The 15,773-nt window shown below is 40.7% G+C and overlaps 2 protein-coding genes across 2 annotated transcripts in view; one reads left to right on the top strand and one right to left on the bottom strand.

The window, feature by feature from the left end:
- Positions 1-4,145: 4,145 nt before the first annotated feature.
- On the bottom strand, positions 4,146-5,781 carry LOC103475685 (uncharacterized). The gene is made up of 2 exons (XM_008427491.1): positions 5,378-5,781; positions 4,146-5,332 (listed from the first exon to the last, which is right to left on the bottom strand). The coding sequence occupies exons 1-2, from the start codon at positions 5,779-5,781 to the stop codon at positions 4,378-4,380; spliced, it is 1,359 nt and encodes a 452-aa protein (XP_008425713.1). The 3' UTR covers positions 4,146-4,377.
- Positions 5,782-10,135: 4,354 nt separating this feature from the next.
- Positions 10,136-15,773, top strand: part of sertm1 (serine rich and transmembrane domain containing 1) — a 19,807-nt gene continuing 14,169 nt past the window's right edge. Inside the window, exon 1 of the mRNA XM_008427309.2 lies at positions 10,136-10,459. The gene's annotated coding sequence lies outside the window, so the exon portion shown is untranslated. The remainder of the gene's footprint in view (positions 10,460-15,773) is intronic.

The raw sequence follows: 15,773 nt of genomic DNA, 5'->3' as shown, positions 1-15,773 counted from the left end.
GAATGGTTAAGTATAAAAGTCACACCTCTTGAGCCGTTCACACGCCCTCTGTGAATCTCTAAAAGTGCAACTAAACCTGAGATACCTTCAGATACAATTTTCAGTGTCATTAACCTCGAACAGCGACCAACATTTTTTTCTTACTGTGGTTACAATGCAACAGTCTGAGAGCTTCCACCTCCTATTGACTGGAGATTATATTTATTTAGAAATCAAGCCATCCTGTAACAGAGCAACATCCTGGGTAGTGAGCCATAGTGCCCATGTAAAAAAACAGCAATAATTGTTGCAAAACAGATTACTCCTCAAGTCTAACACATTTCTTAGTAATAGCATGCAATTACTGCAAAAAGCAAAACCAATGGTGTGCTTTTATTTTCATTATGATTCATCTACTAAAAACCAAAAGAGAAATTCACCATTACATCTGTACATATTTAACTTTTCCTGCAAAGAGAATTGCATTTCATTTTTTATACCCGTCTTCTGTTTGGTTTTGACCAAACTGAAGTCAGATTATGTAGAAAAATAAATACCCTAAATACCCGATGATGCAATTAAAATTTGCACCAGTAAAGAAATTATGTGCTTAATTACCAGCTGGGAAGACGATCTTGTTTTTATTTCTAACTCAGCCTCAGATAGTACAATGAGTTTTATGAAATAAATGTATAACAACGGAGTAGTTACTCAAATTACAAACTGCATGTGAATAACTGTATATTGCATATTAATAGTTAAAGTGCTTTGGCCATAAAATTGCAGAACAGTTATTCTTGACATGTTAAGTTTCTGCAAATAATCTCAAACACAACAACTCAAACTGTCCCTTTGTCCTATTTGTGACACACAAAACGTTTTCCTTTTCCAGACAACAAAACCCCATATTTGTGCAAGAATGGAATTAACAATCTGCATAATAATTGTGCATGTGCTGCATGGGCTATATTGTGACATTTCCCTGTCTTTTTATTTCAAAGTTTAAACTTGTGTTCCACATGGGCTTAGCAGAATGTCAAATCAATCCCCTTTCCCTCCTCTGGAGTGTGTCTCATTAGCATGCAGTGCAGAAACCAGTGTCCTCACAAGGGCAGAGCAGGAATGGCGTGGAAGCAGAGCTGGTTTGGATATTGGTGAATGACATGGAATTGGTGGCCACTTCGGCACCCTCCGGGATTAGTGACAAGAGCAAACTGAGGCCAGAACTGTTATCTTCATCCTTCAGTCCTCTCTCGTGTTCACACAAACACAAGCAACACGAAATCTTTAAAGCTTGTGCAGACATGATGATGAATTTGCACCGGCTTAATTAGCTTCGGCGAATATTTTTAGCATGTATGTGAGAATGTGAATAACACTTGCCCGTCATGGGTTTGGAAGTAGGTGTAGCTTCCCTAAGCAGAGTGGAAATGAGGTAAATCTTTTTTTTTTTAATTAAATAAGTTGCTCCCTTTCCTCTGCGCTTGATTCCTCCCAAAGCACATAACCATTAATACTGCCTGTAGCATCTTACTGAAATATTCATCATTTTCCTTTCCTCTTGATGAGCTACGATTAGGAAAACATTCCCACACGAACATGTGCTAAATTCAAGAACCCTTCCAATATGTGTGATTTTGTACATAAGGTTACCAAATGTGAAGCAAGCGAATGGCTGGAGAAGAAGTAATCAACCGACCACTCCCTTCTGGTGCTCATGTCAGCAGGCAGATGGCAGAGAAGCCGGGTTTCTGTGGGAGGGGAGGTGCCTTTTCCCCTTCACAGCTTCACAGAGCAGGGCCAGGTGTCATCTGCCACGAAGTTAACACTCTCATGAATCCCATTAATGTGCTAACAAGAGATTCAGAGCCATGCATGATATTTATTTTAAATCAGTTCACTCTGAATCTATTCGTCGATAATGGCTCAAAATGAAGCTCAAAAATTGAACATTTGATAAACACATTTAAGAATTCAAAAATGGATAGGGTGGTATAATTTATCTTTTAGAATGAGTAAATACTTCTAGTTTTCTATTGTCAGATAACATTTGTATCACTTTTCTAATGAGGCCACTCTACATGAGTTGAAACAGGAGCCAAAAATTCACGTTTCACGTCTTTACTGTAGCGTAATTGATTGTTTTTTTGTTTTTCTTTTGTTTTTTAAACTCCATGTTGTTATAACCTTGTGGACCAATGGTTTATCCTTAAAAAATATATATAATTGTTTATTGCTTATCTTAAACTGGGTGTTTTGGAAATCTCCCCAGAGTAATTGCAGTTGAACTCAAACAATAACCACTTTTTATTTTTACCTAGATTGGCAATTTAAAATCTTCATAAGCGTAATTGCACAAATCAGCAGTGTGATTAAATGAATATTTAATGTAGCCTCGAAGTGACAATGACAATAGCCTCTTCCACAAATAAATTCTGTCATAGAGCCTCCTCTGAGCCTCCTCTCCCCATTTAAATGAAGACGATGGTGCCAGCAGGGTGGGACAACAGAAGGTGTGGTGTCACATTGACGTCAGTGCTACAAAAATCTGCATAAGTCTCCCTCCGTTCTTTTCTAAATGAACGGAGGTCAAACTGTAGCAATCCTGTTCTTAGCTGAGCAAATGTTGCAGATGAAATCCTTTTCACCTTAGACTTTTCGTCAGACTCGTTTCTGAGTCACGATGTTAAATTCTGGACGTGGCTTGTTGCACAAATCATTGTATCATTTCTACTTCGACCAATTAAACCTGTTTTCTCTTTTTTCTAATTCTGCTTAAGTGGGACTATGACTACTTTGCATAGTCAAGGAAGTAATACAGGTGGGTTGACTTCTGTGTGGATCGCGGCACAAAGCACCCTGATTCTGCCTTCAAGTGTTTTGTGAAAGGGACTTTTATTAGTTTATTCTACTTTGGTATAAGTCTTTTCTTTTCTTCCTTGCAGATTGTATTGTTTCTACTGGAGGTATGAAAAACGATACCAAATACTGAATTCCAAATACAGTCCTCCAAGCCCAATTGTTTTAATGAACAACATTATCTGCTTGAATAATGTTGAATTGTTTTCAAGTATTTAAATAAAACAATTTCACACTTTTACAGCAGCAAACATAAAATTACTAGCAAAGAAAAAGCATGGTCTGTTTTTAATACATCTCAAAGTTAGGAGCTCTGATCTGGGAATGCTTTCAGAGCTAGTTGCTAACTGCTATTAGCAATACAAGGCAGTAGCAATGAAGAACATGCATGCACAAAATGACACTGAAGGGCAAATTATTGGGGTCAATTAACATGGCGAGCATGATTTTGAAAAGTGGGAGGAAGTACCATATGCACCACAAGTAGGCCTGTCGCGATAAACGATAAATCAATTAATCGCACGATAAATTAAACCTATCGACCTCATTTTAATTATCGGCTTTATCGTCTCTTCCTGGCTTTTTTTTTCTTTCTGTTGATGACACTGAATGAAAAAAGGCTCAGTTCCGGTGCTCTCCACTGACCCTCCCTTCCTCATTTCCTTAGTGTAATGTCCAGCGCACATTACACGAGTTGTGGGCTGATTGTCGGCCCATTTTCAAAACCTGAGAGACACATTAGCCGACAGAAATCCTAGGTATAACCAGGGGTGAAAGTAAGGAGGTACGGCGGGGTACTGCGTACCCCTAAAAGATTTAGAGAGGGGAGTGGCTGTCTGCTGTAAAAAATCAGTGGGTTCACTGTCGTGAGTTCACCCACTAATTAGCCGTGACTGATTAGTTTTTCAAGAACAATCTAAAACATGACTTGATCAGTTATTAAATTACTTTTTTCCCATTTCATATGGGAAAAAAGTAAGCAGTGTTGCAGCAGGGATGCACTCCATGCCATGATGTTCAGGATTTAGGTCTCATGGCATCTCAAGGTGTTAACATTGCAGCCAGTGGGCTGAAGGAGGAAATACAGCTTTATTTTGTAGCATTCAAGAGATACCCAGCTTATATATAAGCCAACCTACCTACCTACCTACCAACCAACCAACCAACCAACCAACCAACCAACCAACCAACCAACCAACCAACCTACCTACCTACCTACCTACCTACCTACCTACCTACCTACCTACCTACCTACCTACCTACCTACCTACCTACCTACCTACCTACAAAGAGAGTGTCTCCCGCTGCTCCTCCGCCTCCCTGTGTTTTGTCTGAGGCTCTGCTTCCCAGTGCTAACCCCAGTGCTCTTTGCCCCCTGCACCGGCGCCATCCGCTGGACCCGCCTCCAGGGTCCACCTCTGCCTACTGGATCATTTCAGTGGAGATTTCAGACTGTGGCTGGAAGCCGGAGTGCCCGGAGAGAAACCTGCAAACAGGAAACCTTTCAAATCTTTTTACCTTTTGTCCGCTGGTGTCTGATCAATTCTTCTCGTAAATGTAAATGAAACCTTTGTTGGACATGTCTTCACTGCAGTCGCTGTCTGCAGTGAAGACATGCTCATTGTCTGCCTTCACGGTTCGTTCTCCCTTCATTAAATAACAGTAGACGTCTGTCAGCTTTGGATCCACACAGATGACGGAGGACAGGTGGTACGTCTCCGTCCCACATTCTGCAGGCACATCGATGGTCTGAGTGGCTTTGGTTTGGTGCTTCCTGGTCAACCTGTGCAGAAAAAATACCAGGACCTTGTTATCGGTCAGGCAATGAGTTTTCTGCCAGGGTGACCCGCAGCCTGAACAACGGCGTTTGCACGCCAAATCCAACCAGTATTCAAGCAGTATAGATATACTGGTTGAAAATAACACTGGTGGAAGGGCAATCATGGCGCCGTCGTTCAGGAGCCTGAGGGAAGTGGCTCCACAGTTAGAGCACGAGTCGTTGTCGTACAACTCTCTATCTGTGTCGCCGCCAAATGAATCCAGCCAGACCAGCACAGACTCCAGCAAACTTTTGATGTCATAGTCCTTTCCCACGTCCGACGGGAGCTTCTTCTCCCTCAGCTCCATCAGAACTGGGGAAAGGTCTTGTTGACTAAAATGCTGGCCGGGCTGACGGACAGCGGAGAGGATGAGACTCCCACAGCAGGGGATGGACAATGCCTCCAGAAAAACCCTTTCCTTAGCGAGACACCGCTTGGTGACGCTCAGGTTTAGGATGCTCTGGAACGCAGCGTTCACCCAGCTGTTCTGGAGCTCATCTGAGAACTTGAAGAAGTTCTCCTCCGCTTGTCCTGGTCCTGCAGATGTCCTCCCTACATCTAGCAGATCCGAGCCAATGCTATCTTCTGAGTTAACTCCAGGAGAACAGGAAACCTCGACATCAACGGAAATCTTTACATTCAGAGATGGTTTTTCAGACAAATGTTCAACACTGTTTTCATCTGAATTACAACGTTCCCCGTCCGGGGAACGTTGTAATTCAAAGGATCCTGTGAAAGTGGCCTTCAGAGGACTCTCCTGCAAGGATGGGACCAGCGAAACCAAAGCTTTGGCTGTCACTTCAGCCACAGCTACGGCTGCGAGATCAGCTGCAGACAAATCTTCCCCAGCCACGTTAGATTTTTCTGCGACTGCAGTCTCACCCTCACGCTGTACCATCATCTCAGAACAAACCTCCCCAGCCGGGTCGGTTTGTTCTTTGGAAGTGGATGGAAATCCTTTCCAAAACGGATCATCCTCTTCAACCTGATTGTATCCTTCATTGGAATCCTTCCCTGGCAAGAAATGATCGCACACTTTGTTCATCCCAGTCGTCACGGCATATCCGATGCCCCAACCAACCGGGAATATCAGGGGAACAAGCGCCGTCGCAAAACTGAACATTGTTGCTATAAACAAATCTCAAACTCTTGTCTGGATCCTCACTGATGCTTAGAGATTCCAGTATTCAAGCATTAGAACTTATTTGATCTACTGTGATGTACATGATGTAATCTATGACCTCATCAGTGAGCTCACTGGACTTCTGGCCAACACATTGCTTCTGATTGTTGCTATGGAAATGATTAGATCAGATCTCCGTGACTCAAGCTGACATAAATACTTAATAAAACATTATACGTTTTATTTATTTAACATGAAGAGATTAATAGATTTGTATATGATTTAATTTTTTCCTTTGTGGTTTTCCATACCTGCTGTGGTATAAATGTTCTGAAGCCTTTGATCCACTATTATTTTTAATTGCTAGTAATCCATTAGGATTATTCATGTATTAATCATTGCACAGTCTGTGACTTATTATATTTACTTTTATTAATTTTCGCATTCAATTTAATGCTGTGACTATTTTACCAAATATAAGAAACAAAAGCAGAAGAGCGATCCAGACCTGCACTTATACATAATTTTATTGAGGTCCAGAACCCAAATGTTTTTGGCTTGTGTCATTTAGGAGCCTTGGGGATAAAAAGGCTTCATGATTGTATTTCAAAGGCAGATTTCAAGAACAAGAAACCCAAACTGACCCAAACTCTTGCAGTTTGGGTCAGGTGCTATTTCAAGATGTAGACGTGTGTAGGAATCTCCATGATGTCAGTAACACAGAGTAGCATGTCTTAGTAGGTGTATGCATGTGCGTGTGTGTGTGTGCGTGTGTGTGTGTGTGTGTGTGTGTGTGTGTGTGTGTGCGCGCGCAAGTAAAATGCATGCTACCTTTCTGTGCACAATAGTGGAGATATAAATAAATTATATATTTATTTATTATTTTTATTTATTTTTTGTCATAGTACCCCCAAAAATTGAAAACTACTTTCACCCCTGGGTATAACTGTTCGATCGTGCCGTGTAGTGTCCAGCCACATGGACACAAAACAATGGAGTCCAGTTAACTCATTTTAAAATCAGGCATTAATCAATGCTTTAGTAGAATCTACCTGTGATGCATGTGGCTAGAGTCAGCGTAAAGTCCTGACTGAATGAAAATCATTATAACCTATTTATGTCACGTTCACGAAGAACAGCTGAAAACATACCGGATTTATCAACTGCGAAGCAATTTGGCTCCAACTCCTCCCCTTTTCATTTCTATATTATTTGCACGAAATGTTGAATAAATATTAATGTTGTTTCCACATATCATCTCCAATGTCCGCTGGATTTCGGGTCGCGCCGTGTCAGCTGTTGGGATTCCCCTCCGTAATTTTCCCTTAGAAAGCGCGGAGGAGAGTCCGCACTTTCTGATTGGCTAACTGTCACATTCAACAGTCTGCGTTAAACTCCCAGTCGGGGAAAACCCCTGATTTAGATCGGCGCGGCCAAGACGTTCTACCGTAACACACCACACACTGCAGGATGATCGGTTACGAAACCACCAGCGACAATCTTAGAACGGCCAACTATCTAAGATTGTCACAAGGGGAAAATAGGGGCAAAAAACCGTGTAGTGTGAACTACTGCATTAGGTAGTCGGATTTGCCCATCTTCTCTATCTAAATCTAGTGATTACTGAAGGGCAATATAGTACAGATTTCATAATCTGCACTCTTTTGGTGCCGTATTTATTTCCACTTTGGCTTTATGTTGTTTAGATTTTATTCAAGTACGTTTTTTGTTAATGGAGACTGGGAATCCATTTTATTTTAGGTTTTGGTTTTGTTTATTTGGTTTATCAGTTCCAGTGTTATGTGTTCTTTTGAAAATAAAGTGCATCTATCTATGGCAGGAAATCGCATGCATTATCAGTGTTAAAAGGTCTTTAAACAATATTATCGTTTATCGCAATAATTTTTTAGACAATTAATCGCTCAGCAAAATTTGTTATTGTGACAGGCCTAACCACAAGAAACTGTAATCTGCTTGCAGAAAGACGTCAGCTGGCAAACACACCCAGGAGCTTCTGAAAACTGTTCCATCATGCTGGCCTGCAGCTTTCTTAATGATGCAAAGGGAGTCATTCCTTCCCCCTGCTCGCTCAGTGTGAGGTGTTGCTGAAAAGGCAATGACTCAATACAATTGCCTGGGCTTCCTTATGTATACAGTATGATTTTGGACCTATTGGCACTGTAAACAGAATGAGAGTGTTATGCATTAAACTTAAGATGGGTTATACTTGTGTAAATTAGATTTATTGTGTATTTATGAATAATTGGAAACAATCTGGACCAAATTTTCATGTGAGGCACCTTGAGATGACATTTGTTGTGAATTGGAATTATATAAATAAGCCTAACTGACTAAATGTGGTGGTTTGTGGAATATTTTAAAGACCATAATGTGAATTATTTGTATTGGACTATTTATAACGCTTTTATTCTAATATAACCCTCTAGAATGACTGAGTACATGTTGTGCCACACATCAACGTAGCTAGAGAACAAACATGGTAGATGCTGACACTGACCATCAACACAAAGTACCGCAGTGGTCAAACAAAGAGTCAAAACACTTCATGTCAGCACTGACCCACTGGGTTTAAGACAGCAATACGGACTCTGCTTGATTGGCAGCAGTAGTGCCAGAGAAATGTAAACACACAGACAGGTGACAACTACAGGAAGTGAGCAAGTAGAAACCTAGACACATCTCCAAAGCAACACTGTCAAACATGAATCGCTGAACGTGTAAATCAATGTCAGAAGGAAAATTGAAACAAGGCTCCCAACAGATGTAATCAAGTAACAATGAATCACAGGGCCATCAATCGGGTCTGTGGAGTATCATACAGGTGCAGCTGTCCAGGTTGGGGAAAGATGAGAGCTGGCTTCTGGGAAGCAGCACATAGAGACTTGCTTGAATATTGTCTGTCAAACCCCAGATGTACTTTTCAAAACTTGTCCCGATAAATCTGAACACCTTGACAGCATAGCAGAGAAGGAACGGGATGCCATTCTGGGTTTTCTGCCCACAAAGTGACATGGTTAATAATAGAATGATCTTTGTTTGGACAGCTGTGGAAAAGGCAGCAACAAAAGGTGTCAAAGATTCAGGTGAAATGTCTTGCAGAGTTTTCACTGTTATCTCACATAAAGAGATCTTTTTAAAGAATTCATGTGGTGAATTGACACAGTGTTGGATATGATCGAAAAGACGAAAAAAGTAAATAAATACCAGAACTTCAAGATGTGAGATGAGAAGAAAACTGAAACTGAGAATTGTTGGATGCGGTTTCTTCTTCTTGAGACCCCTGCTCGTTCGGAGTCTCATTTGAGGAGCTTTGTCTGCAGCTGAGTATTACTCACCATTTGGTCCTGTTTATGGATGCAATTTTCTGACAGCTTCACACAAACATGAAATGCCCAAAGTTCAGATGGGAGAATCCTTTTTCAGGACTGCTGTTAGTTTTGCAAACCATAAAGCTGATCTCTGCAGCAGAGTGGGGGAAAGAAGACTATCACTGAAAGAAAGCCGTAAGGTATACGTTCAACAGTTTGCCCTGAATCATGAGGGGGCAGCGTATGAAAGAAGGTGATCTGGTCAGACGAGTCTAAAATATAGCACTTCAATTGAACATAGCATTCTTACTGTGAAACAAAGTGTTTTTACAAAACAATAGAGAAGCTGCTCAGAGTTTGTGGGGAGATGAACGGAGTTAATAGAGGTCAAACCCGGATGAAAACCTATTAAAGGCTTCAGAAGACTAAAAACTAGGGTCATTCTTTAAGGAGAATACACATTTTTGATGACTTGGTTTCAATCAATGTACATTCATGAGTTAGAATGGTTCACCAAGAGCCCAGATCTAAATTCTACTGAAAATCTGTGGCAAATTTTGAAAATGGATGTTCACTAAAGCTCTGCATCCAACCAGACTAAGCTTTAGCTATTTTGCAAAGATGAACGGGAAAAAAAACTACAGTTTACAGATCTGTAAATCTGGTAGACACAAACACCAAAATACTGTAAAAACAGAGAATGCGTGATACACATCTCTGATTTTTTTGGTCAAAAATGTAGAAAATTCTGTGTCACTTTCCTTCAACTTAACGTTCATATCATATTTGGATAGTAAATCGTCCATCTTAGCCGCAGAACTTGACAAAGTGTATAGAAGTTTGTAGCTGTGACATCAACAAATAGGAAAAAGGTCAAGGGGAGTGAATACTCGTGCAAGGCACCGTCTTTGCTTTGGGAAAACGAGCACAAACACAACACAGAGGAACATTTCACTGTTGGTGCGATCGTTATTGAAGGTGATGAGCAAGCAGAGGAGAGCGGGGAGGGTGGAGACAAGAGAGTCACAGGGAGAGGGGATGGGAGTAGAATGAGCACTAAACCGCCTCTTCTTCTCTCTCCAGCACTTCTCCAGGAGAAAATCAGCTTCACTACAGCCCCTGGTAGACAGGGCCATTTGTTTGTGTGTGTCCATTCATAGAGACGACCCACATTCGTCAGTGTCCACTCCAGCTGTAGAGCCTGTCTGCACTGAATGACAGAGAGGGAAACGGGAAGAAACAGGGGAAATCTGTGGGGAGGCTGATCTAGTTTACTCTGCTGCAAGCCTGAAGACAGGATGGATTTCTGCACAAAGTGAGCAAAGAGAAGCTAAACTGCACGTATTAAGGTCTGTAACTTTTCTCTTTTTTTTATCATGTGTCATGAAATATTCCAGGTATTAAATGTGAAGTTTACAAACTGTTTAGTGAGAGGAAATATGAGCAAAGAAAGAGGCTAATTTATTATGCAAAAGGGGGTCGCTGGGGTTTCCAAACAAGAGTAGCTGTAGTTGTGGTGTCGGATGAGATGAGGGAGAAAACCAGGGAAGATGAACCCTAATATGGTTCCCCGAGTTGCTGGATCCAGTAAACAAGGTTAATGTAAGTGAGGGGGAAAATATTAATATATGCATCTTTCCACCAACTTGGGGAAAAGAAGACGCGTTTAATGGGGCAGTGGAAGAGAGAAAAAAGTGGTGATGAGGGGAGCGATTGCATCCCCAGAGGGAGAGGAAGAAATGGAAGTGTCCTTTAAGAGTAATGAGAACAAAACAAGGCTTTGTTTGTGTTTAAAACGTTGCATGACTCACCATAATAAACAGAAAGTAAATGGGCTGCTCAAACTTAAAGTTGTGGTCACACTCCAAAGCATAAGGAGTAATTATCACATTCTTACACATGAGAAGAATGTGTAAAAGTATGCTTCAACAGGAGGATGATACAAAACACACACACACCCACACGCGCGCACACGCACACACACACACACACACACCCACACACACACACACACACACACACGCACGCACACACACACACACACATCAAAGCAATACAGCTCATTACCAACACTGGTCACTGACCCAAAAAAAAAACAAAAGTCCAATGCTTGCTATTCAGACAGATCCCAGTACCTGACAGTCTGCGTGGGTCTCGGCTCATTTTACCTTGCTGCCGATTATCATAAGCATATAGCAGCTCCTTTCGTCCCAATTTGCGCCTTTTGAAATCTCTGCACTTTAATGCCCTGAATATCTGAGAGAATCAGATAACAGCCCCGCTTACAGAGGGGCTCGACCCCTGCCGCGGCTCTGAGTGCATTCAGGTGTGCTACAGGGAGATTGTGCCATTCACATGTTAAAAAAGGGGGAAAAAAAGCAACGGATAAACTGCCAAGACTATTGTCTGCAGATCCCATCCAAAATCATCTGTTCTTCTGAACCAGGAGCCCTGTTGGTTCTTTTTTGGCAATCCAAACTGGAGAGAAAGTCATTGTTATTTAACAAAAGAAAATGCATTAAGGCGTGTGATGCCGACTGAAGCGTCATTTTTCTTTATACTTTGATCATCCCTGCATATCTCTGACCCCTGCGTGGGTTATCTGTGGTATTTGGGGTGGCAGGAGTCGTTTGGGATTCATGAGGTTGAGCCTGAGGTCTGTTTTCAGTTGATCTGGCTCAGAAGATGGCATGCTTAACATGGTTGGAATTCAGTCTACTTTTATCTCCTGCTTTTTAAGATGAATCTGCCATTTGAGCTGCAAATCTGCAAGGGAGGGAAAGTTTTTACATTTATTATAGGTGTAGTGAACATATGCACTGATTAGGAGCCTTCCCAGTATTTCTGCCTTAGGCTCACTTTTTGTGTTTTTATTTTTCAGCCGTGCAGTGGAAATACAGCATGAGAAAGTATGAACACACTCGCACACACTCAGAGGAAATGGCCCAAATGCTGTGACATTTGGCCACATCTAGATCTCGTGAATTATTCATGCATGAAAGATCTAACACCAGGCCTGATCAGACAGTCAGAATGGGCACCTCTGGGATGTTTGCAATTCAATAGATATTGGTCAACCCTGCAAGCATGGATTGTTACAATTAGAGTAATCTCAAGGGCTACTTTGTGTTGGAGATATGCAAAAGTTTAATTAGAAACATCAGGGAGTCTCAGACAGACCATTTGCCTCTGACTTAACTGAGAGAAATACTACTACTACTACTACTACTACCAATAATAATGATAATAATAATAATAAAACATTAAGTGACAAATTAAAAAAATAAATAAGGAAAAATGTCTATAAATGGATTAGTGTGATGGAGGTATAACGTAAAGATAAATTAAGTTTCTTAGTCTGTTTATGTTGAATTTTTTTTTACTAATTTTTTGGTCAAGGTGTGGCTAGTGCTAGCCTTTACAAGCTACTTATGCTGTCATCTTAAAATCAAAACACAACTTGCTGAAATTAAAATTATTGAGCAGGGTAACTCATCAGCATTTCTTATTTTATCTTGTGGACGAGGTTCAGGAAAGTCTGAAAAAAAATGATTCTCCTTTTTTTAAGGATATTCCTGCAGGAAGAATATTAGAATATTAACTTAAGCCGAGTATGTATAAAGCAGTGACATTGAAGAAGATTACACAGAGATGGAGGGAAGAAATGAGAAGTGTACAGAAGACAGATTGAGAAAGTGGAGCGGAGGAAGCTATGCGGCATGAAGTCTCAAGAGGAGTTTTGCCTGAATGTACTTCACTAGAGGATGGGGCTGTTTGAGGAGCCTGAGCAGATGAAAAAGAAGTTTGAGCATTAAGCGTCAGAGCTCACTGTACATACAGGCGTGCGGGAGACCAAACATGCCAAAGTTTAAATCTACATAACTCCTGGAAGAGATTTTTCAAAGGTAGCCAAGCAAGTTTTGTGGACTTGACAGCAGTAAAATAGCTGACAAAAGAAGGCCTTTCTGTGAATGAAAAGCAGGAGTACTGATGGGCTCCAGGCTGGGAAATTTAATGCAACAAGAAAAAAAATGGAAATCAGAAAGCTGACAACCCGAACTGACTAAAAATATGATGCGAAAAAAGCTTAACTTTTCTAGTGAAGCGAATAGATTTTCTTTTATGACTTGATTAGGAAGGATTGGAATTCAAGTCACAGAACGTGAAGCCCAGGGATGTTTAATCTAAGGGGATGGTGCTCAATCAACTTATTTATTTCAACAGAGCAGCAGCAGCTTCACACGCTTCTGCTCCTGTAGGCAGGCCTTCACAAACTGAAGACACGCTGGTTTTCAAGACGCTGAAAGAGAAGTGCAAGAGCAGCAGAGATCAGAGTCAAAATATATTTTCCTTGTTAGACGTCCCTTCATCTGTTTGAGAGTCGGCATTTACCTTCAGCACTGGGTGAAGAAAGACCCGGAAAATGGCTTTGCAAATTTAACTGAAAAAAGATTTAACAAAGGTTAACAGACTCTTAAACATGAGGCATGTTTTTTTATTTTCAAGTTGCTCTTTTAGAGAAGATTCTCAGGCTTTGAAAACATTATCAAACCTAAAATGAGTTCTGCTGCCGCATAGCGAAAAGGGATCAAGGTAATTTTGAAAAGAGCTAAAAACTGTAATTCTGCTTGCACGCGCTCTAGATCATGGGTCTTTTAAAGCTAATATCCTTCAACTTTCAAATGCATCTTTTGTTCCAGCAAATCTGAATCAAAAAACGGCTCATTACCAGGCATCTGCAGAACCTGGTGACACTCTGAGGAGGTAATTCAGACACTATTACCGCTATCATATCTAGTGCAAGCTGTGTATGGGATCAGAGATACTCCCTGTTTGCATACTTGACCTTCAGAATGACCCACAGTCTGAAGCAGTGAAAGTTGAATTCCTTTCCCAGTAAACACAGAGAAACATCTGAATACGCTGTAAGATTTGCTTTCAGCCTTTTGATCGTTGAGTGTCGAGATGAAAATTTGCTAACTTGAGTCACCAGTTTCTCAGTTCATCAAGTGCAAACAGATGGATCCTCTTCTTTCTAATTTTACAACCATGTGTCCAAATGACCCTACTGCAACATTCCAATGTAGAATTTTTGGGGTTTTAAAAGGCATTTATGTTTATATTTGTAGACCAAAGGGAGAGCTGCTGGAGGAAAACACACTGGTTAGTCTTCTATCCAAGTCAATTCTTTTTTTTGCATTTGATTTTTTTCTTGAACTTCCTTTATGGCTTCATTTCCTGTCTGTTTATGTTCAGAAACCTCAACCACATTCTGAAATGAAACAAAAACTCTGACCACATCCAATACAAACTGCAGATGGATTATTCATTTTCCAGCCTTCTGACTTATTTTTTCTTTCTGTTTTGGCTCATAAAAGACTGATATTTTGCAAGAATAAAAGAAGCCTCCCACTCAAATGCCTTGCTTTGAAAATGGTGCTTAGGGTCACTCAAAATTATGTTCATCAAATATAATTAACAGGCTTTTTTATCACTGTCATCCCATGAGACCCGATTGAAAGACCATATTTCAGCTACTTGCTAAATCTGACGCTGGAGGAATATTTCATCTGGTATGAGTAAATGCCAGATGAAATATGGCATTAACTCATGCATATTTGAACACATTATTTCAAATCATATACAAGTTTGTGAAACATACATACACACATACACTCTAAAACAGGCTGGTAATTCAAATCGGCAAATTTTCACTCAAATCTCAAACGACTAAAGACAATTAATTTGCAGACAGTGGCTATTGTTAAGTTAAAACAGCGATTGATGTATTTGAGTGCATTACCATCTCCACCCAACTGGCACACGCCTCACAGAAAATCAAGCGCACCCATCTCTCTCATTCAGGCCTTCAGGAGCTTATAAAGTAACCGGGCACACCTGTGTTCAGTATGTACCCTTCAAACAAAGAACTCAGCTTCAAGCTCCTGCGGAGACACCACTGGTATGAGTTGTATATTAAATCATTGAACTTGCTTTCAGAAGAATTAATCGAACGTGTTGAGGAAAGTTTGTTTGTTTGTTCATCAACTTAAAAAAGTAGATTGGAATTTGTAATTAATTTTGTCATTTGTTTGTAGGTTTTCAACCTGCTTGGTGACTCTGTCTACTGTGACCACTTAATATAAAATCATGGTGGTCCTGTATGTGATCTAAAGACAAAAGAGAAGAGAAATAAAAAACATGTCACTGAGATGAGTTGTTCCGGCGTCTCTTTGATGGGAGCAAGCCTTTTCAAGTTTGGGCAGAAGCTGTGGAGGTTTTGTGACCTGGGAAAACTTGACAGTTGAAAACCACTGCAAAACCAATTGGAAACCAATTGGAAACCAGTCGGAAACCAACTGACCAGATGACCAGGAAATCCTGATTAAGGAGGGCTTCGAGGGATTAACTCAAGGAGGACATCAGGTCGTCGCAGCTGTACAATTCATAATGGCTGAAGAAATGTTTGGAAAGTCACTGAAACAATTGAAGCTGGATCGCACCATGGCAAAATCTTCCTTCACCAAGCAAGCAAACTTCCTAAGCAGAAAAGCTGCCAACATGACAGAGATGGAACTGCGAGAGGAGTTCAAAAAGCTAAGCTCTGATGCCAGACATGTAAGTGATTCAAATGATGATTACAAAGCTGGACTATTAGCAGAG

This window comes from Poecilia reticulata, linkage group LG14 (assembly GCF_000633615.1).
Source record: "Poecilia reticulata strain Guanapo linkage group LG14, Guppy_female_1.0+MT, whole genome shotgun sequence".
In the NCBI taxonomy this organism is placed as follows: domain Eukaryota; kingdom Metazoa; phylum Chordata; class Actinopteri; order Cyprinodontiformes; family Poeciliidae; genus Poecilia; species Poecilia reticulata.
The sequence above is the reverse complement of the archived record's forward strand: the minus strand, read 5'-3'. Positions and strand labels throughout refer to the sequence as shown.